At 36.1% G+C, this 27,508-nt stretch overlaps 1 protein-coding gene across 19 annotated transcripts in view; it reads right to left on the reverse strand.

The window, feature by feature from the left end:
• Positions 1-27,508, reverse strand: part of NBEA (neurobeachin) — a 460,574-nt gene that overhangs the window by 15,117 nt on the left and 417,949 nt on the right. For 9 of the 19 annotated variants that reach the window (XM_085555249.1, XM_085555204.1, XM_085555247.1 and 6 more), the window contains 6 exons: positions 12,466-12,528; positions 12,057-12,146; positions 10,350-10,542; positions 7,584-7,655; positions 4,834-4,989; positions 3,758-3,928 (listed from right to left, as the gene is read on the reverse strand). In XM_085555249.1, coding sequence (XP_085411375.1) covers positions 3,758-3,928; positions 4,834-4,989; positions 7,584-7,655; positions 10,350-10,542; positions 12,057-12,146; positions 12,466-12,528 — 745 coding nt within the window. Of the gene's footprint in view, positions 1-3,757; positions 3,929-4,833; positions 4,990-7,583; positions 7,656-10,349; positions 10,543-10,608; positions 10,714-12,056; positions 12,147-12,465; positions 12,529-27,508 lie in introns of those variants that run through there. The other 10 variants (XM_085555257.1, XM_015851978.3, XM_015851975.3 and 7 more) reach the window with 5 other exon arrangements.

Consider the following 27,508-nt stretch of genomic DNA (forward strand, 5'->3'; position numbering starts at 1 on the left):
TCAAGCTCATGGATTTCAGAGTATACGATTTTAAGAGAATTGTTATTCATTGGATTTCATTCTTAAATCTTTTGTTCCAAAATGTTTCACAATAGATGTGATTGCTATCTTTTCTAGTGAAATTACATATACATTTTTCCATACAAATGTTAAACTATATAAACTGCTTAGGCCTAGGGGCTTCCTTTACTCACTCCTTTAGTATTCTGAAACAACTAAAGTTCCTTTTAGTAACTTCATGCATTGAAGCTGAAATTGATAATTAACAGCCTTTCAGCTTAAAAGATTATTATAAAGTCAAGAGCATAACCCAGATAATTACTATACCTGACATTTTTCTTTGAATCCTTCACCTTCTTACATTCTGTGATATAAAATACCTTATCTGTGTCTCCAGATGACAGCTTTTAAGAAACTAATCTTTCCTTTTTTTTCCTTTTCCTTTTTTTTTTTTTTTTTTCCCCTGCAAATATCATCTACATCTTTCTGGAAGTTCATTCTAAAGATGTTAACTAATTGGACTTGACCTACACTGAACATCTCACATTGATTTTTCCTACAAGATAAGTCCTAATCTTCTACCAGTAAATAATGAGGAAGAGAAGATTAGGAAATGTTTCTTTATAAAAGAATTCTTTACATCCTTGGCTTCAACTATCTAAAACTTTAAACCTATCATCAAAAGGATTGATGAGAACTCTTCTGCAAATCACAATCATAGAATCATAGAATTGCTCAGGTTGTAAAATATCTTAAGGATCATCAAGTCTAACCACAACCTAACCATACTACCCTATCTCTAACAACCCTCCACTAAAACATCCCATCACAGAATGGTTGGGTTGGAAGGGGCTTGAAAGGCCATGCAGATGATATCAAGTTGGCAGGAAGTGTTGATCTGCCTGGGGGTAGGAAGACCTTACAGAGGGATCTTGATAGGCTGGATTGCTGTGCTGAGGACAATGTGATGAAGTTCAACCAAGTGTCAATGTGAAGTTCAATGAAGTGTCAGAACCTGCACTTTGGCCACAAGAACTCCAGGCAACACTACTGGCTTGGGGCAGAGCGGAGGGAAGACTTTGTAGGGGAAAAGGACCTGAGGGTGTTGGCTGATGCTTGGCTAAACATGAACTAGCAGTGTGCCCAGGTGGCCAAGAAGGCCAACGGCATCCTCACTTTTATCAGAAATAGTGTTGCCAGCAGGAGCATGGAAATGATCGTGCCTCTGTACTCAGCTCTTGTGAGGCTGCATCTTGAGTACTGTGTTCAGTTTTGGGCCTCTCACTATAAGAAAGATATTGAGGTCCTGGAGCATGTCCAGAGAAGGGCTGTGAAGCTGGTGAGGGGTCTGGAGCACAAGTGTTATGAGGAGTGGGAGCTTAGATTGTTTAGTGTGGAGGAGACTCAGGGAAGACCTGATCACTCCCTACAACTGCCTGATGAGAGGTCATAGTGAGATGGAGGTTGGCCTTTTCTCATGTGTAACTACTAGTGATAAGACTAGAGGGAATGGTGTCAGGTTGCACCAGGGGAGATTCAGGTTGGCTATTATGAAATATGTATCCCAGAGAGTGGTCAGGCATTGTAAAGTCTGCTTAGGGAGGTGGTGAAACTCTACAAGTTTTAAAAGGTGGAAGGTCCTTCATGCATATAATCACTACTGTGATCTGTTCTTAGTGATGTATGCTGAAAAAATGTCAGATTTTCTATTAATAATGATATCTTTACAACATATGAAGTTCTGATTGTACTACTGTACTAGTACACAATTAACAAATACAACTTAATTTTAATCCAGTGAGTAGAGACAATAGTAATAATGATGAAATCATTACTTTTCAAAATGAACCTTAAATGTGTCTCCAACATGAGATCAGATCAATATCTTTGAAGCTAGCATAGTGTAGTTGGCTGTTTGACCTTTTTGAATGCTGCTACCTCTGACTGTAAGGTTATAGTTGCCTGGGTGTGACTACTTGCCATACCGTCTTCCATTAATCTGACTGTAATGCATTTCCTTTTGCAAAATAGTACCTTATTCATACAGAGACAGTGAATCACACAATCACTTTCATCAACTACTTTCAGCTGACTAAATATGCTTTCTTTTCATAAAATTACAGGATTTCCAAGGCAAACAATTCCAAAGTTACACAGATACAATACTAAACTTGAGATTCCAAAAAGTACCAGTACCCATTCAGATATATTCACAATGGTAAAATGGAATTTGAACTAAAATAAATTAAACTGTTAAAGAAGTGAAGATGTTTGTATCAGCCATTTGAAATATGCTAATGGCGGGGCTGTCCAGGCCCATGTGATAAAAGGAAGAAAAGGAGAAGTATTTTATATTTTCTTCAGTGAAAGGAGCAAGTTCTTTTTTTTTTTCTTTTTCTTTTTTTTCACTTTTTTTCTTTTTTTCTTTCTTTCTTTTTTTTTTTTTTCCCTGACTTAGCACAGAAATTACTAATATCTGACATAAATCACACAGGCATTCAAATAAATAAAATGTCATCAAGATAAACAGAGTGCACTGAAATGAAATCTTTCTTCATATTGAATTTGTCTCTGTATGAGAATTAAGTGCTAAATAAGCCATGGAAAATGCATATGTTAGGGAATTCTCTATTTTATTTTATTTATTTTTTTTTTTTTTTTGCTCCCATTCTCTCTCTGTTATAAAAGAAAAATGAAATCAGGTGAGAAAGTGAGGCTTTTGTCTCCTCTTTGCTCTGGTTATAGACAAATGGAAGAAAACTGAAACATAAATAAAATGTATATGCCAAATTAGCAAAATATGTACTTTGAAAATAAAACAACTTCTATGAGACAATCAATAAATACTTTCCCTTATCTGTTTGTAACTGACAGGTCTACAACAGCCTCCAGTCAGTACTTGAATCAGAGATCAGAACTGATGGTGATGGAGTCTTCTATGCTTATCTAAAGAGACAATATTGTTTTGCTGAAAATAATCATCAGAATTTATAAACTCTGCTTTAAATGAAAAATGTGGATGTATTGTACAAGACAGGATAAAAGCTGTCCTTGTCTATTGCTGTGGTCACATTTCTGGATTGGGAACCTTGCAAATTAGTGCACTTCTGTAAGTATCCTTTTATTAATAGATGCAGTTGAAATATTCTTCTGTACAAATTAATATTATTATTGTGCCCCCTTTGCACTGCAAAGTACTATTAGTCCTCTACAAATGAAACAAACTCTTCCTGACATCTTTTTCTATTTTTATTTAGTCACATTGCCTCTTCAAAGGTTTGCTTGCTACAGAAAGACCTTTCTAAAAGAGACTCATTGAATTCCAAGGCATGTGAGGCATACCTTGTTTGAATAGGCAAGCAGCTGATACAGCATGCTGTGGTACAAAAAGAATACATTAAATTGCAAAAAAAAAAAAAAAAATTTATGTGAATGAAAAATCAAAACATTGATATACATTCTGTCACTTAAAAAAACATCTTGTTCTACTTCATAATGACATGATGCTATAAGTGATAAGAGCAGTTATTTTAAAAATTACCCTCATATTATTATCTGCCATCATGCACAAACTAATCATTTTTTTGGCTCGTACTCAGTGAATTGCTTAGCACGTGGTGCTCTTTTTATAACAACCTGCAAGTAAAGTAGTTGGTAAGTATGGGAATATCTTTAGAGGCTGACAAAAGAGATTCTAAAAATGAATAGGCATAGCAGAAGACCTCTCAGGGAGGCATTAAGTACAGGATATACTTACTGCTGTTTGGATTGTCACCTATAATGTGATGTCGGCCACTCCAGTACCAAAGCAGCAATGTAGCATCACGAGACCCAGACACGATATAGCAATCGCCACCAATATAGGACTCTGATCTAGCAAGGCAAGTGACAACATCCCAGTGGCCGAACACAATCTGAGTTAGTTTTCCTGGTGAGTGAAAAGTGAAAAAAAAATCAGATTTTCCAAGTATTTGCAGCATTGTGACATAACTAAACCATTAGCAAAATTCAGTCGAAATGTATGTTCTACATCATACTCTTAACTAGAATTCCCTACATACTACAATAAAACTACAAAATTCTGAAGATAAAGTTTTTTGAGTTTTTTCCCCCCTTTTATACTCCTTTGGAGGTCTGTGATCTATACCAACCCACAGTCTAAGTCTTATATCTGAAAATCAAGTTTGTGCTGCACTTACTCAGTATTATGTGGAGTTAATGCTCCATCAGTATTTAAGCAATGATGTTAGCATACTATTTGAGAGCTTCACGAATGGCATAAGATAGTATATGAATCATTACCTCTTTCCTTCTAATACTGAAAACAGTTTTTAGCAGTTTAGTGAATGTTAGACCAAGTCATATGACAAAGAACATAAAATAATGGCTCCCAACAGAAGCAATGCAGCTTCCTTTCTTAGTACACCAAGTAAATAGAGACAAAAATAATATAGCCATTAAAATATCATAACTAAAATTTTGGTTAATCCTTTTGATATAATCAGCTCACTCGAATATAACTACAGTCTGAATAGTTGCCTCCAAGAAGACTGCATGCCTTTCAGTTTCCTATTACAACTTCTATCTACAAAAAAAAAAAAAAAAAAGAAAGAAAAGAAAGCAAGAAAGCAAGCAAGCAAGAATGAAAGAAAGAAAGAAAAAAAAAAGAAGCAATCATCCTATTTATCTACTATGCTCAGGTAATAACAAAGGATTTAACAAACTGTGCTTTATAATTTATTGAGGAGTAAGAATAAGTATTAAATATAGTAGTAATAAGACAACTGCCCAAATTGTGATCTAGGAAGATGCACTTGGTTGTACTTAGGTCACCTGTTTCTGTAGAATAAACTCGAAAACTCTTGTCCCAGAAACCACAGATAAGAATGTAGCGATTATCTGCGGTGACCACAAAACAGTGTGCATTGATCTGGATGCTCTGATCCACCAGGTCTGTGATCTGCCTCTTGTTCACACCAGAGTTATTGGCTGTAACAAAATGCAAAACAATTTTGTAAGTAAGCCATTCCAACACCTTCCTGTCATCCACTTACAAGGGAATATGAATACATTTAACTTTCAATGAACTGTGAATTTGTTTGGTAAGCACTCTGAATATGAGCATTTAGAGCTGTCTATATGGGTGTCAGAAATAAAAAACTATTGCGAGATTCCTGGTTACTCTTTGAATAAGACAAAAGATTTTACAGAAGATGACAATTTCTTACAAATTGCCTAATGCACTGCATAATATGCGGCAATATTTTACTCAATATTCTCTGCTGAGGAACTCTTGGAAAACAAATTGAATTTTAGGAACATGATGTAAGTCAATGCTAACAATACCACAGACTCAGTTCTTGCTGGTTGGTACCTCTGCTACTCTGCCCAAGCTGAACCTCCCTGGCGCAATCTGAAGCAATTACCTCTTGCATTAACTCTTGCCCTACTGCTGTTTACTGGGAGAAGAGGCCAACCCCCACCTCATCACAAACTACTTTCAGGCAGTTGTGGGGAACAATAATGTCTCCCCTGAGTCTTCTCCACACTGAACAATCCCAGCTCCCTCAGCCTCTTCCTATAAGACTCATGCCATAGACCCTTCATAGCTTTGCCACCCTTCTTTTGGACATACTCCATGGCTTCAATGTCTTTCTTTTAGTGAGGGGCCCAAAACTGAATGCAGTACTTGAGGTGCAGCTTTACCAGAGCTGAGTACAGAAAGACGATTTCCGTTCCTGCTTTCTGCATTATTTCTGATCTAAGGCAGGATGACATTGGCCTTCTTGGCCACCTGGGCAACTGTCAACTAACACTCCCAAATACTTTTCCTCTTCACAGCCTTTCAGCCACGTTGTCCCAAGCCTAAAGCTCTGCACAGGGCTGTGACCAAAATACAAATCTAATGTGCATCATTATCACTGTCTTCTCACCTTCTTATCAAGAAGGAAACCAGGCCATAAGCAATAGTATTTACACCAAAGGCAATACCACTTGGGTACCACTTGAAAATTCCCTCAAAAAGAGGGAAAAGGAATGATTACTACCAAAGCCAACCATCCCCTATGTCAAACTGAGTAGTTAAGAAGGAATGTGAGTCATTAATTAACGTGCTCTTGACTTCCTACTGCATTTCAGGCAAGATTTAGCAATTCAGTAAAGGTGTATTCTCACCTAATATTAACATTCTAAAACTTTGGTACACAAGTTATTCTTATATATTCTCTATATTTGGTATACAAGTTACTGTAGTTCTCTATGCTTGCTGTAGAGACATCACTTTACATGGCAAGTCATCTCACCCTGAAATAGCCATCTCAGAGCTATACTTCCAGAGGACAGTTTCTCTTCTGACAGTAGCTATATAGGGAATCTTTACAACTAACTTCTGATGACTGAAGCTTAATAAGATAAAATTCACCCAGAGAGAAACTGTTCATAAGAACATGACATTCCTGCTTCCTGCACATAATATTCTGAATTTTCTTTTGTCCCCATTTTTGATTATTCTACTTAAAATTTCTTCATGAAATAAGAGACTTAAAAAGAAAAAAAAAAAAAGAAAAGAAAAGAAAAGAAAGAAAAGTCCACTAACATAAAATTGCTTATACGAGCTAATGCCAGGTTTATGTATTTTGAAAGAGCACAAATGTAAATCACCAGACTCTCCATGGCCATCCACTGAAATATAGGAAATTACTCAGATTTTCACAACAGGTGGGTACAATTGTAATTCCCCAGCTTTTTAGAGGAAAATCAGAGAAAAATGCTTTATATGAGAAGATGAAGCATACAGAATGATAAAGTTAACTCTCCTGGGGTATTTGTATATAAATATTTCAGTCACAAATACTGACAACTATTAAAAGGAACTTTTCATCTACAGATAATAAAAAATGCTTGTTTTTTCCTCAGTGGTTCTTCAAAATTTTCTCTAAGAACTATCCGTATCCACAGTTTCTGACTAAAAAATGAACTTGAAAAATTTAAAAAGATAAAGCAAACAGTTTCAATTAAAGATGTCAATTGTAAGCACAGAGCCCCAACCTTTCTTAATTGCACTCTATAAATTTTAGCTTGTACTTATTTCTAAATATTCAGCTTTAAAAAATATTTTTAGATTTAAAAAATGCAATAGTACAACAATTTAAAATGCAGTCTTTTGCTATTAATCTAGTAATCCCTGAAAAGAAAATCCGACTAATAAATGAATGAAATGAGTTTACATTAATTGCTATACAAAGAGTTTGCAAAAAATTAAAAACTGTGAGCTATGCCAGACCCTCACATTTTATTATATTAATGTGACCCGATAAGAGAGCAGAATTATAAATATGATCAGACAATGTAGCTGACTTAATTAGTTGTTTCTTAAATGCCAGTTGCTGGTGATATTAATAACAAATAGCACTTGTGCTTCATTCGGCATCAGTAGGTAATGTTTTTCATTTCCCAGTACTGACAAAAATAAATATTTTCCTATGTTCTATGTTAAAAAAAGCATAATATACAAATGCAGCTTAATCAATCATTTTTGAAAATGCCATTTTCAAATATGTTTCTATTTCTTTTTCTTGACATACCAATCAATGGATCCATTTCAATTGGAAGATGATGGGCTTGATCCAAAGAATATCCTGGTGCTCCTCGAAGGCCTGAATTGTGAAAGGAAGATAAAGAACATAACAACCTTGTTATCTGATTTTTTTCCTATGATTTTCTAGGTTTAAAGCCGCACTGTAAGATTACTATATCCAAATACATACTAAACTTCTTACTATTTCTTGTTCTATGAATCTTTCAAGATTTCTTCCTCTCTGCTATAGAAATACAGACTTATTATTCTTTGATTATGGAACAGAAATGTATGAACATTATGTATGAACGTTACATTCCTGATGGTTTCTGCAGATTCAGATGTTCATAAAATTAATTTTAAATAATATAAGAGAGTATTTTGTTACATTGGAACACTTGGTCAGATCTTCTATTAGGTGAGAAAAAGAAAAAATAGATGGATTAAATTCTGATATGAGTTTCGTACACCGTGAAATCTATGTGGAGAAACTGGGATCTTTGCATGGATTTCTCTAGAATATTTTGCAGGGAAACTGAAGGCTAGAGTAAATCTATCATAATGATTCCTATGCTCAGTAGTCCTTAAGATGTTCTAATTTGCAGCAAAGACTGCATATTTAGTTGTATCTGCTTTCAAGTATTTATAGCATTGCTTTGACTCTTTTGAAGACCCTCCCCAATATGCAAGTCAGAGCAGTCCACGATGAAAAGAATTTTTTTTGTCCAGAACTGCCACATTGCACAAGAATATCTTCCATAAGAAGAGATATGAAGTTCTGGAGAACAAACTCTGAGAGCAAACTGATGACTGAGATTGATGTCTTTCTTGGCCTAGTATGGATTTGTTCATATTTCTAACTCTTTTGCCTTATGTTATACATTGGGAACCTTACACTAACAACCTCTGTATTCAGTCGTAATTGCTTTTTTCTACTGTTGCAATAGGTGACTTGAGTAGGCAAAAAACCACAAACCAACCCACAGTCTGAGACAGATTATTGCTTGTATTTACAAAGACTCATTTAATCCCATTGTGAAATGGGCATGTAAATGAATTTTACTGTGTATGAACTCTTAAAGCCTTGCAGAATTCTTACAATACAAGTGGTGTATATATAGATCTGTAGATAATCTGTAGATTATCCTTTATGCTAGACCTGTGATTTATTAAAATATTGTTATACTAGAAAACTGATACTCCTTCCTGGAATAGTCACTTGAAAAGGTAAGGCATTGCTGGGTGAGGTGTAAAAGTTAAGAAAATTACCAGAATGAATTTTCATTTTCCAAACAGCTTTGCATTCCTGCTTCCTGCTATTTTGATATATTCACAAATTATTTCTCACTTTCAAATTTTTACCAGAGATTTTTTTTTTCATTGTTGGTTCACAATGTGAATTCTGCTTATGTACAATGTGAAAAGATTGTGCATGGAAGACTAAACCCCAATTTACAGTCACTATAAAGGCCACCAAGACTTCTACTGAACTAGAAGACTTGTAAATAATACTTGATAAGGAAACCCTTGAACTTCAGGAGACTGTTGTTTCAGTGATTTTGACTCCTTCAAAGCAAAGTATGTGTAGGAATTTTGGCTTTCCATCATGTGACCATGTGGATAAGAAATAAGTAGAAAAGTACTAAATGAGCCTCCTCACATGGAAGTGACTTCAATGTTGATAATATGCTGAGTATTTGGGCAGCATGCCTGAAAAAATACCAGGGAATCAATTACAGATCAAACAAATAGTGTTAATAAAAAATGTATTAAAATACTAGTGGGCAGCTTTTGTATCTCTGACTCATTTTTGACAGTTCTTTTCTTAACAACAATTACAAAAAGAAGAACTTTAAAGAAAAGGGCAAAACATTTTTACACCTGATGCCATTGCACCTGTTGGAGTATCAAAAATTCACAGATTTGTGAAAGGCAATCAGATATCAGAACGATACCTTCATTCTTGAGTGGGGCTGCAGCTTGGGATCCCACCACATATTTAGCAATGCACAGGACAGTCTCATTACTTGCAAGGCCAGGTGAGGAATCAAAGCATCACAGAATCACAGGATGGCTTAGGTTGGAAGATACCTTAAATCCCACCTAGTTCCAGCCTTCCTGCAGTGGGCAGGGCTGCCACTCAGTAGATCAGACAACCCAGGGTCCCATCCAAGCTGGCCTTGAATGCCTCTAGGGATGGGGAGGAAACAGGGCAGTCCTAGCAGCAATGGAGAGGTGAGCAAGGACAGGAAAGGAAACATGGCATGACCCCAGTGAATGGGCTTTTGAGACAGAATGAGAAAACTTCTGTTCAGAACAATCCTGACACTTAAGTTTGATTTTGGTTCCACATTACCAAGCTGTGACCCAGAGGAAGCCCTGAAAGCTCTCACAAGCAGCAGACAGAGATGCACACTCTCTAGCGTGCCAGTAAATATTTCTGAAGCCTGGGACATATTGATATAGATTATGTCAAGAACAGCAGCATGCTCCTGAAAATTATTATATCAAAGTCTGATCTTGATGTAACAACAAATCAATTGGATGCCATGGGAATGTGCTGCTTTTAATGGAGAGTGTTTCTAGGAATTACACTAGAGGAAACCAAAGCTTTGAATATTTGGCAGAACCCAGAATAACTGTAAGTTTGCTATGTGTTTATACACACATAAACAAGTAAGATTAACTGAAATCTAGCTAACCTCCACTCAAAATTAAAAGCTGCACTGTTAAGATATTCAGTTTTGAAAGAAATCCACCTGTGAGAACCTACCTACTGTGTTGTGCCACCGATTAACAGCAAAGAGCCTGCTGCAGGTGACGGTCACCACGGCAGGAATTGTCAGGTGGGGCAGTGTGTTGGCTGCCACATGTGTGACCGGAGAGTTTGATGGGAACTTCAGCACCATTATGACATCCTGCTGCATCTGATCTTTAAACATGAGGGGGCTCTGTGGAAGGAAACACTGTTGAGTAGAAAGGAGAAGAGGGCAGAAGAAAACAGAAGGGATAACACAATTAGTGTGGAGGTCTGAGGGAAAACGAGGTTAAAAAGAGCAGGCAAGCACGTGCACATACAGGGAAAACAATGCTACCTGTGCATCTACACTAGTGACAGAGGAGAGCAAGATCAGAAGCTAATATTGGGTAATTACATGAGGACAAGAAGAGAATAGGAATGGCAAGGGTCCACCAGGTTATCATTACAGGGTACATAATGATTGCTAGCATTAATTAATACACAATGAAATGCAAAATGTTAGTATCCATACAACAGAGATATGAGTCAAATACAAGAAATCAGTTTGCAATTGCTACAAGTTATAATGGATGAAAACAAGAAATTTTAAGAGGGACTCAGAATTTCAGATTTCAATTCTTTCAGATATTTGATTTTTCTTAATGAATGTTTGATTGATCTTAATGAATGATACGAAATACATCACTTCCAAACACCAGGAAACATTTAATTTCATGTAAAGCTTTTAATTATTACTCTGTAAGTAATTATAAATCAGTTCAGTGATTCTACAGGTGACACAGGTGATTTTTCACAGCAGCAGTGTTGTCATGTGAGATTATATAATGTACTGTTTTTAATTTTACTTTTTTTCAACCAGAGTTATAACAGATATGATTATTTTTAGAAGTTCAAATAATCCTTTCCTTTTGATTTTAACTTTAAACATTAAATTTGTGGCATTTATTATTGATACCTTAAGAATCTAAAATATATAATGTTTAACATCTACACAGTACTTGTAACAACATAGCTGGCATTTCCAGATCAGTTCCCACTTTCATAGTGTGTAACCAGAGAAAGTGATTTCCTTGTGAAAAATGAAATTAATGATATTACTATATGCATTACTCTTGATTTACAAAGCTTAGAAGAAAAAATATAGCTCTAAGCATTTAATCAAAGACACTGAGAGACACAGAGATCTGTCTCTTTCAGTCTTGCTCTTTTGTATAATTCTTTGCAAGAAGCACAAAGAAGAAAGTATTGGGAATGAATTTTGAAGTTCAAATTGAAATTAGAAAGAAATATAAATTGTATTCTCCCAGGGGAACAGAAAGGAGAATTCCAGCACAATTTGAACTATATTGTTTCATTTTTGGCAAGCAGGCATTGTCCATATATCACCCCCTAACAATGTCTCTTTTAAAAATAAATGAATAAATAAATAACAACAGACTCACTGCAAGAAGAGCCTGGAGTCATTCCCATTACTTCCAGGAATAAGAATCTAAATATGTATTTATGAAGTGCATGTTTATGAAGAAAGAGCCTTTTTACACAATATTACAATAGAAAATGTCTATAGTAAATTAAGGCTAGTCAAATTCCACCTTGCTCTGCTGCGCTGTGTATGGGCAGTGGAAGGCATTAAAGTCTTGCTTAAATGGATATTTGATGACCTATAAAGAAGCCTCTGGTTCAAAGGGAATGAATTCCCGACCAGCAGCTATGTCTCACCAGGTGCATGGCAGAGCTCCGCGGTGGATGGGGCTCAATGAGCAACTGTGATGGCGTCTGCCCGAAGTTCTGGATCTGCGCCTCCATGGCCTGCGGGAAAGGCAGAGGGACTGTCAGGAGCAATATGCATCAAGGAGGGAGGTCAACACACTCAGTGACAGTGCAGGCATATCCCAAGTCAGCCATGAAAAAAGTCCAGAAAATTCACCCGGTGCTCTCCTCCCAGGCTGCAGACTCAGCCAAGTGTTAGTATTTTGTAGACAAGCTCTGCTTCTCCTTTCAAGCATGCTTCGGTTACTCAACTAACCAGGCTCATTTCCAGTAACTGGCGTTATATGTGAAAATGTTAACCTGTGAGGACATGCAATTCAGGTCTTGAGAGCTTTTTTGCACTAAAAAGCACATATACCTTAATAAAGTCCTTTGTAAGGAGGAAAGTATGAGGATCTCTAATAAAATAAGCCTCTGGAATCTTAAATGGGGGGAAAAAAAGCAAACTGAGAAACAACATAAGTATAAAAATACAATAACAACAAAATAATTACTATTTCAATAGTAACGCTAGCAGGTTAAAACAAAACAATGTCAGAAACAAATCTTGCAAGGCACATTCAGAATGCTGTGAAAATCCTTCCAAGTTGCATTCATTCTCCAAGTACTTTATGCTTAATTTTGTTGCAACTATTTTGTGGTCTTTCAGACTTCACAATTTGGTAGGGAAAACTTATCCATTTCAATTTATTCCTTGAGACTTCAGACCACTTTCAAAATAAATCCAGAGTAACTCAAGAAGGAGTAGAGCAAGTCCAACTGTGATGCTTCCGCTACTGAAACAGTTCATTTAAACACAAATATATTTAGGATATATCCTTAAAAACTTCTGCAAAAGATCTCTCCTTCTAAAAGCAAAAGTTTAAGAACTCCTATTTTTCAAACAAGTGCTATTTTATTTGACCCTTTAAAATCAAGAATAAAGAACCCATCAAAAGCTAAACTGGTAGATTTTGAAGTGCTTTGTGTGTTACATATTTACATATGTACTGTACTCTGCACTATTGACCCTCCATATTTTTCTTGTGAGCTTTAGGAATTTTTCATTTGCTACTGTACAAGAAAAATGAAAAAACACCACAAACATGACTAACTTGGTAAATTCTGTTACTTCTTTCAAACACAAAAAGGTAAGAAGCACATTAAATACTTCAATATACAGAAGAATCCTTTCAATTAACATATTTTATGATTCCTACAAGCCAGTCTGTGCATTTCTGCAGTCCACATTGTAGAAGCCAGAACAGATATTAGAGATTTCCTGAGAGGTCATAGCATCCATTGCTTTTGATGATCTAAACTGATAGGTAATTTAATAAAATACTGCTAACAAAAGAAGAAACTGAATGCAAAGTCCGGTATAGAAGCTAAAGGACTTTCCATGGTTTGTAGCCTAACACACTGGATGATGTGTTTACAACACTGCAATAAATTTCTTCCTTGTTGACTGATTCAGAGCAGGTTCTAGGCTGCTTTCTGGGGAACTGGTATGTTTCTTTGTTTTTATTAACCTCATATACTAACAAATTAAAATCATGGACTGAATATATACAAAACCAATGTGTTCATGCAGACATATGTGTGTATGTCTGTACACATCTATACACTCTCTCTTCACATACTATGTAGAAACCAATGACTCATGTAGACACTTTTTTGCAGGAATATAAAATTCAGTTTGAATCAAAGTATTTTCAATTTCAGTACTTTGTAACAGATTTCCTAAGTTTTATTGTAATAGAATTATAGCTGCTTGTGAATTTTGGTTTCAAAATGATGACGACCAATTTCAGCAACATCAGGCGCTGCATGATACATGCTCCCACACAGATCTGCCAATGATATTTTGAGAAAAGTAATTTCCTTTTTATTTTTTTATTTTTTTTTCCAAATAATTAACAAGGTTATTCCTTTAATTTTTGAAGGAATTAGGCGATGAAATAAGAGTGTGAATTATATTTGGCAGCAATTCTGAACAAAACCCAGATCTTTCCCTACTGCCCTTTGAGTGATCCCACAAATGATACTTCTGTCCTCTCACAGACACATTGAAATGAATTATTAACTATTTTTTTTTTTAAGTACAGCCCGATTATAATTTACACACGTACTTTCATGTTGTCCAGTGTCGGCAAATTCTGATTTTTGAGCTATAAATTCTGCATACATAGCTCTGTGGGCTTTGCCTCCCAGCCCAAGGGGATTTATGATGTTAGTAGGGGAAAAGAAAGGGAAGCAGAACAAAATAATAAACCAGCATGAATTTTTCAGATGGATGCTTCAATCATAACTGTCAAAAGTAACTCTTATTTTTCAGTTGAAGATGTCCTGGCAAATATTCACATACCTATTTATATACTCATGCTTTAAAACACTTAAATGATACCAAGTCCTTCCATACTCAGAACAAGTGCAGAACCAAGAACTTGACAATCAGGAAACGTTGAATGTTTTTGCTGCCTTACACTTAACAAGGACAACCCTCGCTCTGTCACCCTATGATCAGTAATATTATCCTTTCTTTCAAAAGTACCACTTGTAAAACTGAAAACTCCTGGATGCTTAAAGAAACTGAACAATGTTTCTTTAAAAATACCCATAATATTCATCTACTGCACTGACAGCACAGCACAATCCCACAGCTGCACAGCTAGAATTGTTAGTCCTCTCTAGATTTCAAAACACTTGAAAAGGACAGAAAAACCTTGTCAAAACTTACAGAGAAGATAACCATAAGCACACAGAGATAAGAGACTGGCCCAAAGGCATTCCTAATGTCTTGTGTTATCAGATCATGTCATGGAACTAAATGGTATAGAGCATATCTGTGAATAACAATTTAATGCGTTGATTTGTTTACCAGAGGACTACAGTTTTACGTAAATTAAATCTGAAAACCTAAGTATACACCACAGCTTTTCTTGAACTGTAAATCATAACATTTCTGATACATTTGTTTTAAAAATTTGGTCTAATTAATCTATTCATTTTCTCTCATCAGATCTTGAGTAATGTATTCGAGTTCTGCACTGCTCCCTAAAACACATATTCTGGTTAATTTAGCATGTACTTTAATAAATCTCTTTTTTTTCTCTCTCATTTCACCTTCAAATGTCTTTTGTGTACAAACAAAATAAGCTTAGAATTCACTGGCTGCCAGATTTAATGCTTCTGAAACAGCGAAGTGGCAAGTATACTAGTTTCCACTTTCTTAATAAGGTGTTGCAGGAAAGCTACTTAGTGTGCTGACTTGAAGTTCCCTACTGTTTTTAATACACATAAAATGAGATTTGTACTGCAGACACTTCAGGGAGTAGCTGTTAGGATATGATCATATATTGCAGAAAGATAAAATGTACCTCAGTCTATTGATAACCGTAACTCCGAACAAGGAAACTAAAACTTGCTGACAATTCAAGGATTAAAATAATTATATCTCATACATCTTAATTTATTCTAGCAAGCAAAACATTGCTTCATAGCACTTAATATTAGTCATTTAAAAATAATACATAAAGATTAGTAATCTATGCTTATATACAATTTTGAGCAGGAAATCGATACAAAAAAAAATCACCCAGTCTAATGAATGGTATTTTTCTTAGTTACAGTGAGTAATACCCTAACTATGTTTTTCTCAAAGGAAAGAAGTTATTGGGTTCCAGTTTTTATGCTTAATGGCAGACTGCTCATTCACAGGGAGAGTGGGATATTCCTCTGCAGCTTGGAGGATCAGTCCTCAGTCCCTGCATCATGAGTAACTAAGAGTTAGAGATGTCTGTTTTGCTCTCACAGCAGTCTACCAAATTATTTTTCTCTATTTAAGAATGCACATTGAAAGAAACATAAATCAAGTGTGTCATTAAATAATCCAAGCAATCAGTTTCTTCAGATTAAAAAATATTCTTTCTTAGCAGTCAAAGGCAACAATAGCAGTCAGCACAACCCAGCAAGAGCAGAGCTGCAGAGTGACAGGGTGGGTTGTATGCAACAAATACACAAATCGTGCAGAGTGCAGGGTCTTCCCACCAGCTTAGCTCCAGTGTGTGCTGCAGACCCCAGAAGAGAAGCAGCTGATTTAAGGGTGGCTCTGGAGCACAGGAGCCAATTTACAAACTCTAGATGAAAATATGAGAATTGATATGTATAGAAACATCATAAAAGTGAAGGTTTTGTTTGCTTTTTGGCACACACTCACAAAATGGTAAGCCAAGACACAATCTATTTTTAACACATTGTTTCTCCTAAAAGAGTTTTCAAGAAATACAAGCAAAATCATGAAGGAAGGTATTAACGAGAAGGGCTCTCTCACCTGCAAACACATCTTTGTTTCATGGTAATCACAGAGCACAAGAACAATGAAAGTGGGAGCACTTTTAGTTAAGAGTGCAGGATGAGAAGAAAGAAACTCCTAAGAACAGACTGCACTGCAGATAGTATGACAATACTTGTCCTCGCTATGTGAAGTGGCTTTGTTTTGTTCATAGAATCATAGAATCACAAGGTTGGAAAGGACCTACAAAATCACCTAGTCCAACTGTCTTCCCATTACTGTAGCTACAACAAACCACCAAACTATTTCACTGAATTATGTCTGTAACAAGTCACATGTTCAAGAATATATACTGAGTTCCTCTGTTTTTATTCCTTCTTTAAATATTCATTTTTGTGTATCGTTTATTTCCACTATCCTTGTGCATTTTGCTCCTTCAGTGTATAAGTGCCAGGTTTTTCTCAAACTGTTTTCCCCTGTGTGTGGGGAGAGTCCAGGGAAGAACCAAAATCTATATTAGAGATATATGCACCACAGCCATAATCATCCATATTTGCCTTTCCTGAAAGTTTCTTTCATTTCTGCATTGAAGTGAACACAGGCATTCTAACATGCTCTCCTGCTCACGCAGCCTGCACGCTCAGCAGCCCCAAGCACTTCTTCCCAGTGAATGTGATTGACAGTTCTTCAGTGGGTAGCATAAGCAGCTTGCAAATGTTATTGTTTTGTACTAGTTGTGTGAGATACTGCTTTTTTATTTGCATCTACAGCTGTTAAATGGCATCAATATCTTCAGGACTTTCGGTAAGTTAGGTTAAGAGTATTGATTTCCATTTTATTACGGTGTGCTCTGAGGAAAGAAGTGCTGTAGTTTAAAGACAAGCAACGACTCAACTAGTCTGCAGGCTTTGATGCAGTGGGTTATTTAATCAAGATACTCGAGGGAATGAAAGATGGGCACAGAAATGGATTTTCTCTGCAGGTCACTACTTTATTAATTTAACAGTGGAGAGGCAACCTTAAGCTCCTTCCCCACACAGGAGGTATCTCACTGGATCCAACATGCAATTAAATTGCTCCATAGTCAAAGAGCAATAGCTTGGAGCGGAGCTTCAGCCCCTTCCCAATCAGCCCAACCCTAAGCTCTTTTTCATTCCACTACGACTGGAAGCAGTAATGCAAAATGATGGAGAAAATGCCTTTCCCTTTACAGGCATCAGTTCATCGTTGACCTTATTTGTTTCTTGGAGCACTGCCTTTTTGTTTTCATATTTACCTAATTGAAGTACTAATAGCGATACCTACTTCTTCTCTCTTTTACCTTCATAGTTCTCCAGTTCTTATCCTTGGCAGTCCACTATGCCTTTCATGACACAAAAATCTTTAAACACTCTCCCAGTTTAAGTAGACACTTAGTAAAAGACATTGCAAACAAGAAAAAAAACAACAACAACAAAAAAAAAAAAAACAAAAAAAAAAAACAAGAAAAACAGTGACTACATCTCACAAACAGAAACAGGGAAGGTAAAGCAAAAATAGAGTAAAAGTAGCTATGCCCCAGTCAGGGCAGGTTTGGGTGAGGGTGTCCCTGATTCTTTCAGGTGTCTTCTGAAGTCGAAGCCAGTGTCTCTGAGGTTCCTGCATATCTGAGCACAAAAACTTCCTTTCCCCCCCCAGCAGTTGCCATTCTTTCGAAAGCTATGGAAAACTTCCTTACAGTGAAAAGCAGTGAAATTCCCCCTGTCCTTCTTACCTATGAAGGAAGGAGAAAGCAACTTTCTACAGTTTTTATCTTTCCCCTGTGTCTTGTATCTTTCCAACTTTGCCTGGAACAATGGAGTTTACCACTGCTATAATGAAATTCTCTCATTAAATTACACTAAAAACTACAGCAAACTCTATTATGCTCTGAAGTGAACAGCTTTAACTTCCAATTCCTCTGACAAGGTCGATATTGTTACAGGGGTTCCTTGGGATGCTGCTCTGTTCATCACTTCCTTTTTATAGTTGTGATAATTTATAAAACTGCGGGTTCTGCTCCCAGCTGATGGCAATTTTGCTGCCTTTCCTTCCCTGCTGTTTGACTGCATGCAAGGCAGACAGGGAGAATCCCTTTGCTTGTAAAATCACTGCTGTGCAAAACTCCGAATATCAGCTGGAACTAAAGAAAGTCATGCATTTTTTATAATTGTGTGTACAGTTTCATTCAAAAAATATTTTAACTTCTCTTTTATATAATGAATTTTCTTATTCTCATTCTATGCCATATTTTTCTCCAGTTGAATATCATATTTCTTACAGTCATGTTTGTAATAATTCCTATCCCATTCGGATTGGTAACATTTACTGAAACTCTTTGTGTGTTCATTGATGTCATGCCAAATGAAATCATTGCTCTGTCATCATTCTCCCAAATCTGTATTAAGTTTATAAAAGAAAACGCTGGTTTCTTTGATCATTATTAAGCTGCTGAGTACAACACATTACAAAAGATTTTACTGCTAAGTTACTTTTGTGAGAGACGTAACAGCATGATACAGTAATTCATTAGATATGTAACCATGTCATGAACACTTAAAGATTTGAAACCTTGTCAGTCACAGGACTGTTTTTATTTTTTAGGTGACTGATAATTGTCCTAAAATCATTGTCATACTGTTTTGTAATGGGCAGCTTCAGAAACAAGGACTCCTCTACATCTGACAAGCAATTTTATCTTTTCTGAAGACATCCTCTCATTAATTTAAAAACAAGAATTCTTACTATTGGTTACGGATGATAAATATTTATGGTCACCAAAATAATTTCTTATCACTCAAACTGTATCTTTGTGACAAAACACTTCAGTATCCTCTTTGTTATTAATCAGACACCAGTAGTTACGGTTACATTCAAAAGGCTGCAATGGACAAAAGCTCTATGTGATTTGCTGGTTAAAACACCAATCTAGATGATCTTTCCCATCTGGTGCTTAAGTCTATGGAACATGCTTCTATTTGACATCTTGATTCTGCAATGCAAATTACTAAATCATACACCTGCAACACAGAATTTCTCTGTTGTTATTATTACTTTGTGTCTCTCCTTTATGTGACAGCAATCAATGCATCACAACATGCAGAGCTGCAGATGTGTCCTATGAAATATTTGCAAACCTAACCAAATCAGTTCTACCACTTCTGTGTGCCTCCTGTCATATTAATCCTGTTAGCAAAAGACACTCCTCACTCTTAGCTCCTTCCAAGATCTTGCTCAGAACATCAACTGCTATTCCAGCCAAACTTTTTCTTTCATTTTTTTTTTCTAAGCTCTGTTCATCAAATTCAATTTTCAAGAAATTGTATTTCCAAAGGTCCTCCTGAAGCTATCCTTATATTCCTCCCTCCCTCCCTCCCTCCCTCCCTCCCTCCCTCCCTCCCTCCCTCCCTCCCTCCCTCCCTCCCTCCCTTCCTCCCTTCCTTCCTTCCTTCCTTCCTTCCTTCCTTCCTTCCTTCCTTCCTTCCTTCCTTCCTTCCTTCCTTCCTTCCTTCCTTCCTTCCTTCCTTCCTTCCTTCCTTCCTTCCTTCCTTCCTTCCTTCCTTCCTTCCTTCCTTCCTTCCTTCCTTCCTTCCTTCCTTCCTTCCTTCCTTCCTTCCTTCCTTCCTTCCTTCCTTCCTTCCTTCCTTCCTTCCTTCCTTCCTTCCTTCCTTCCTTCCTTCCTTCCTTCCTTCCTTCCTCCATCCCTCCCTTCCTCCCTTCTCTCCCCTCCCTCCCCTCCCTCTCCTTCCTTTCTTTCCTTCTACCTTTATTGTCTTAGGTTTGTCCTACTTCCTATTTTTTCCTTCCAAGCCAAGCATTCTCTTTCGTCTCCCTAATGACATACTTTAACTAATTTCTTATTTTCTTTTTCATATGAAATATAACCTGGGATACTGAAATCTTAATTTATTTTTAGATCTCTGGAATGGAAAAGTCATATTTTTTCAAGCAGACTAAATTTATGACATCAACATTCTTTTCTGAGTGGCTACTAGAATTCCAAACACATTGTCTCCAATAATGAAAAGTTATTTCAAGTCTGTCTAAAGCAGATTTTTTTTGTACATTTCCTAGAGTAGGAAATAAAAAAATCCTCTGAATTTTTAAAGGTAACTTCTTTTTTTGACTGGATCTACTACAGATTCCCAAAGCCTAAAAAAGAGGAAGTAAAGGAATAAAAAAATTATATGAAAACAGTCATTAGCATCCCTTAGTCACTACAATTTACAGGCATTCTTAAAAACAAAAAACAAAAACAAAACAAAAAAAAAACAAAAAAAAAAAACAACAAACATTGCTGCTGTCTGAGATGCTTCAATTGTTTCCACATGTGAAAAGCAGTGAGTAGCAGCCAGAGAGCCTGAAGTTTCAGTTGTGCCAGGCTAAAAATTGCCTTCAATACTTTTAAAACCATCCATGCAATTTAGAAATCTGCTAAATTTTACTGATCAAAAGTACTTAAATAAAGGCACTGTGTGTGTGTGTGTGTGTGTGTTTAGTAATGAAAATACAGTTCCAAACGTCAAGACTAAAAAAATCTCATAAAGCTCTGGAGGGTTACAAACATAATTTCTCTGCATTAACAATCACACCAAGTGCTCTGTGGACCTACAGGAGTTCCTTCACTGCTTCTATAAGGCTCCCAGGTACCACATTATTAACCTTTTCCCTCTGTCCTTCCTTGTGCCAAACACTCTACATGTCCTTTCTGCCTTGTTCTTTTATTTTTTATCTATTCCTACCGAGCCTTGATCTCAATCTCCCATCCTCTCCACAAGGCGGCAGGAGTTTTTTAAATGTCCATCATCTCAAGCAATTCTATTTCCCCTCCTTTGTTCCTCCACTTCTATTCTTCAGACCTGAGGAGAAGCTTCTCACCCTGGTTTGGTCAGTTAAACACCGGGGCATATGCAGGGCTTCAGGCTTCATTCCAGATGAAAAAATAAATAAATTTATATTTAGAAAATTATATTTTATTATATATTATTATATTTATATTATTATATATTATATTTAGAAATAATAATTTAAAAAAAAATCAAAATCAAGTGTTACTGATGAATCACCACTTAAAATAATCAGAAGGCTGAATTGAAAACAGAAGCTACTCCTTCTGTGGCAGTGAGGACAATGTTATTTATAACTGTTCCCACAGTAATAAAGCTCCAGTTACTCTCTGGGAGTAGAAATGCTACAAAACAGAGATAATACTTGTAAAAATCTTTATTTTTTCTTTCCATTGAGACAGAGGAAAGAGTAAATTTAAACTGTTCATGGAGATCTTTGGGGAAAGAAACATGAAGCCCTGTCTGGACAAACAGCAAAGCTGAGCATCTCAGTCCTTATTCAGCAGTCCTGTCTGGAAAGAGGAAGACAATTGTGGTATCTACTTAGATCGCAACATTCAATGCATCAAAAACCAGCACTATTCTGAGGAAAGTGAGAGAGTGAATGTACCTGAAGGACCCTTGATTTTCAAATGGTATGACCAAATGGCTCTTAATTCTGCTGCTTAGGAAAGGTCACAAGAGTAGAAAAAGCCTGGCTATGCCAGCACCTGTGCAGTTGCCAAATCAAAGTGAAGGACAATCTGGGTTGCGAATAAAAACATAAGTACTGTAGACTTCTTAAGTGCATTAGGGAGTAATTGGGAGTGGAGCCAAAGAAGTAGCATTGGGCAGCTTCCCGTGGTTTTCATGGAGTCTGATGTCATCTGAATTGCGCTCTGCCTCTTATGTGTTTGCAAAATTTTACTGTATGCCATTAGAAGGGAGAAGTTACCGGGGACCTCACCAGGTTTAATACTATTTATTAGCTGCCCTTGCCGTTGGCTTTGTTTAAGACACACAGCATGTTTTTAATTGTCATTTTTAAGGAACGCAGAGGCCCTTGAGCATAGGCATCCTATCATAAAAATGCAACAGTAATATCAGCAGGAGGTTTCATTAAAACTTTGAAATTTCATCCACTCTTTTCTAATTAATTTTTTTTCTTGGTGGCTAAGAGCTTTAACAGTGCATTCTTACAGCTGGTTTTAACTACTTTTTTGTGTTTCTTTTTTTTCTTTTTTTTTTTTTTTTAATTTTAAAAGATGAACTATGAGCTTTAAAAAATCACAGTTAAACTTTTTAAAATCTACAATAAATGTGTGTAAAGTCTCTGCAAAGGAAATTTATTTATTGAGAAGGGAGTCGTTTTTTTAAAAGTAAAGATTCTTAAATTCCTCTATATTGTCCTTTTATTTCCTCTCTCTCCTTAAACTGATTTTATACCTGTTTTAAGAGATTTCTTTTTTTCTTTCATTTTTTGCTGACTCTTCTTCCACTTTGGTTACATTTTGTTCCTTACTGTGGTCCACTATCTTAAGAAAGGCTCACACATTTCTATTAACAATCTTTCTGTCAAATTTTGTTGATTACTATGTTTTTACATTTTCTGTGAAGTTCTGAAAAAATTTGCAATGTGAGAACTAAAAAAAGAACATGAATATTTAGGTCTGGACTTCTTGGGATTTGGTCTAAACTACATACAGATGGCTTTGACTGTAGGTTGTGTAATGGGGGTAGTAATCAGTACATGGAAGATGTTCAGCACATCTTTTGAATACATTTTTTTCACCTACTGATTGACTTCAGTCTACAAAAGTCAGCAGAGGACCAAATATCCAATTTTCCAGACAGCAATGTTTGAACAACAACAAAAAAAAGAGTTAAATTGCATATACTGAGTAAGGTACCAGTTTTTACAATGAATTCCTACATGAACTATTGATTTTTCAAAAATTTCAGAACAAAAAAAGATGCAGTGACTCAGGATGGAAGTTAATGTAATTGTAAGGGGAGTTACTGACAAAATAGTTAAATTCTTATTCTCATGGCTACCTGCAGAAGGGTAACATAGCAGGTCAAGATATGCAGATGGAAAAGTCTAGGTTTTTCTACACATCATACTTTCTAACAATGCATTGCCCATTTTATTTTGAAATTACTCAACCAATGAGGTTTCTACAATTGTTCACATGAGATTTGAGGAGAATTACAGCCTGCAGATCTTCGAAAACTTTTGCCATTAAGACTGACATTTCCTGAACTTGATCATCTAACTGCTAAATTGATATCAGATCAAGTAATATCGCTGTCTGAGCTGGCATGAGCAACTCTCTATGTTCCTGCTTTTCTGCTAAATTTCACCTTTCACTATTATTTCCAACTAAGCCCTGGAAATGCTGTTCATAAACCACTCATCTCTGTCCTCTCATCACTAGGATGATTTTCTCTGAACTCTCTCAAATTTTTATGGTAAACCAGTGTGTAGAATAACATACCACTTTCAAGGGGAAGTTCAACCTTGACCAAAGGGGTCTATTAGTGATTGCTGGTATCCCATCCTATTGGTGGTAGATTGATAGAATATTAGGATCATCTTAGAATTACTCAGGTTGAAAAAGACCTCAAAGATCATCAAGTCCAACCGCAGCCTAACCATAGTACCTTAGATGATTGAACTGGATGATCATGGAGGTCTTTCCCAACTCTGGTTATTCTATGATACTATGAATTCAGATGATTGTAAGCAGGCAGTCTTTTGAACAATGGGATATCATAATCTTTCAATGGTGAACTAAATAAATAAAGGTACATAACCAAGTCTAAAGAGTATAACTGTAATGGAAAATAATCATCACTAAACAGCTAAGCTATTGAGTAGTCTCAACTGTCAGAAAAAAAACCAAAAACAAACAAACAACAAACAAACAAACAAAACAACAACAACAACAAAAGGATAACTTAATATTTCAGAAAGTCATTACACAGAACATACACAAAATATTTATAACTACTTATTTTAAGATTAAGAACATACCCGGTAGGAAAACACAAAATAAAAGAAGGAAAACAGAGAAGCAAACAACAGAACAGGCCTCCTGAAATCTTGCAGTAATAAAAGAGTAAAGGGTACTTAATCATTAAAGAATGCATTTTGGCTGTGTCTTTTTTCCTTCTGGTTTTTTATTGATATAAAACATGATCACTGAAGACTTTTTTAATGTTTGGAATGCAGAACAGACTTAGCAAGGCAAAGAATCTAACATGCATATTTTATTCTTATTTAGTGTTTTTTATCTCAAATTTGTGGGGGAAAAAACATCAACACCTGCAATGAACACAGTATTTTTTACTTTACAAATAAATACTGTATGTACTGAACAGAAAGCAAAAGTTGGCTTTTTGCTCTGCTCTTGGCATCACTTTTCACGCATCCTGCCTTCTTCCCACACTAGGAAGGTGCTCTGAGGTTTGCAAAGCACATATTTCTTACAGTAAATTCCATGGTTATGATGTCTCCAAACATCTGCCAGCTGTCAGTTTATCCACAACAGGACACAAGAACTATCTCAGAGAACAGGAAAACCTTCAAAACTAAACACTGGAAACAGACTGACAGACAAGTAGGTACAAACTGAAAGGTGTCATACACAGTACTCACAAATCTTTGGTGTATATTAGAACTTCAGTTTTGGAAATAGGTTCTACTGTTAAATTTAAAGTAAATGTTCTCAGTTGTTTTCAGCTTATAAAGAAATAATTCTGTTTGGAGTATTTCCCAGCACGCATTCTTCAAAACTTCACTTTGTTTTTGACATAAATTGAAAACAATAATATAGATATACTGTACACAGGCTTCAAAATGGCATTAAAAAGGCACATTATCAATATGTTTAAAACATTTAGAAAGCTCAGTTTTGCATCTTTCTAAGTGAATGACTATATCCATAGACTGAATATTATCTGTTCCAATAAACTCGTGTGTGTGAAATGCTTTGAATAATAGTTAATTTATGCTGAGGTAATGACAGGGTAATATAACTGAAATCTGTGCTAATAGGCAAAAAGAAGCCCCTTCAAGCTATTTCTCTTACAATCAGCAGCAGTAATTTTCACCCTATCTCTTTTGCTCTCTGTCTCTCTTACATGAAATATTACTTTAGGTGTATGGTAAAATGCTTACTGCTAATTTTAAAGACAAATAATTGTTACCTGTCATCCATATGGAGAAAAACAAAATAATAGAACAATAAAGAAGAAATGGTCATAAAAAAGAGGTGTATTTTTCATACTTCTGCAGTAAAAGAGTGATAATGGCTATGGGCTATGGATTTTTTATATAGGCACAACACTAAAATTGGTCTGTGTAAAACTCCAGGATGTTCTGAATAAAAGAATGGACAGAGATAAGTAAACTATATGAGAAATGGCCAGAAAATTATTCCAAATAATATTCAGAGAATAAGACATCTCCAGGGCTACGAGTTATTCATAAACTCACTCTAGTATTTCTTTGATGAATTAATTATCTGAAATATTTTTTAAACTGGTTAGATGAAGAATTGTCAGCTAAATAAGTCAGTTATCCGTAGCTCTTTAGTTAGAATGGCTGGTGCATGGTTTGCCGCAGATGTTGTGTGAAGGTGCTTAGTTCTGTCTAGATGCTGAGCTTTTTAATCACCTGAGCAATGATCAATAAACAGATCCTATCTCCTTTTGCACAGTACTGTAGACAAAAAAAAAACCAAAAAAAACACCTATAGGCCACAATTTGTTTTAATTCTAGAAACTGCATTTTCTTGACCATCAAAAGCTTCCAAATTCCTGTACACATATAACAGAATGGTCCAGGAATAGCCATGAATGAACTAAGATTAGAAAAGATTCACCATAATATTAAAAAATATTCCTTTTTTTTTTTTTTTTTTGGTCTGTAATGCATTCATACATACATGAATGCATATGTATGTATATAAATATATATGTTTTTGTTTGTTTGTTTGTTTTTGTGTTTTTGTTTTTAATGGTATCTCCAGTGGAGGATGATAAAGATGATAAAGGGCCTGGAGAACTGAAGAATCTTCCATACAAGGTAAGGCTAAGTAGACTGGGTCTGTTAGAGCTGGGGAAAAGAAGACTGAGAGTGGATTGGATTAATGTTTATAAATATCTAAAGAGAGGTAGGAGGCAAATGGATGAGGTCAGGCTCTTCTTGGTGGTGTGTAGTGATAGGACAAGGAGCAATGGCCTAAAACTTGAACATAGGAAGTTACATACAAACATGCAGAAGAACTTATTTACTGTAAGGATGACAGAGCTCTGGAACAGGCTGTCGAGAGTGGCTGTGGAGTTTTCTCCTATGGAGATACTGAAGACCTATCCAGATGCCTACTTGTGTGACCTATTGTAAGGAACCTGCTTTAGCAGAGGGGTAGGAATTGATGATCTCTCAAGGTCCTTTCCAACCCCTGCAATTCTGTGATTCTATGGTTCAGTCATACAGAACAGATTCACAGATAAACAAAAGAACTGTTAGCTAATCAAGGTGCTTTGTCCCCAAAGTGGGCATATATGTGGGAAAAAAAATGTTTTATTTGACTTCAAAACATGATATTTGGAAATGCAGGGGATGTAGAGTTCTTGACAAAACCTAAATCAAGTATACATTTCTCGGTGAAGAACAGACAGCATATAAGAAAATAATTTGACTTCAGTGATGACTTTTGCTTGAACGAATGTTTCTGCACTACAGATTCCCTCAATTCACTCAGAAAGAAATAGATATTGATACTGCTTGCTGTTTCCTACTTACTTCACAGCTACCCATGTCCATGTCTAGCCAGTGCTGCTCCAAGAGATGAAGAGAAAGCTGCTCCTTGTATGGAGGCAATTAAGCACAATTGAATATAGAAGTGGCCAGTGCTGTGGGTACAATTCAATCAAGCAGATCCATAGGGGTGGTTTTGATTTTCCTGTCACATCAAAGAAACAGTGCCCAGCAGAGAAAGATCTAACAAGTTACCAATGAAATAAGAATAAAGAAGAATACCTCTGAGTGAAAGCAAGAACAAGCACATGGTCACAGGGGCTAATGTTACATTGGAAGTGTTATATAGTGCCATTAGAGCAGAGTGTTAATTTTTTCCTCATAAATTTTCCAGGTTCAGCCACCAGGGAAAGGCTCACCTTCCCCCTCCCTCTGTTAAAGATATATCTATCTTGCTGAGTCTTGACAGCCCGATCATGTCAGCCCTCTGTAGTAGCAAAGAGTGTTTCAGCAAGAA

This window comes from Coturnix japonica, chromosome 1, assembly GCF_054131305.1.
Source record: "Coturnix japonica strain WE chromosome 1, WE-NBRP24, whole genome shotgun sequence".
Classification (NCBI taxonomy): domain Eukaryota; kingdom Metazoa; phylum Chordata; class Aves; order Galliformes; family Phasianidae; genus Coturnix; species Coturnix japonica.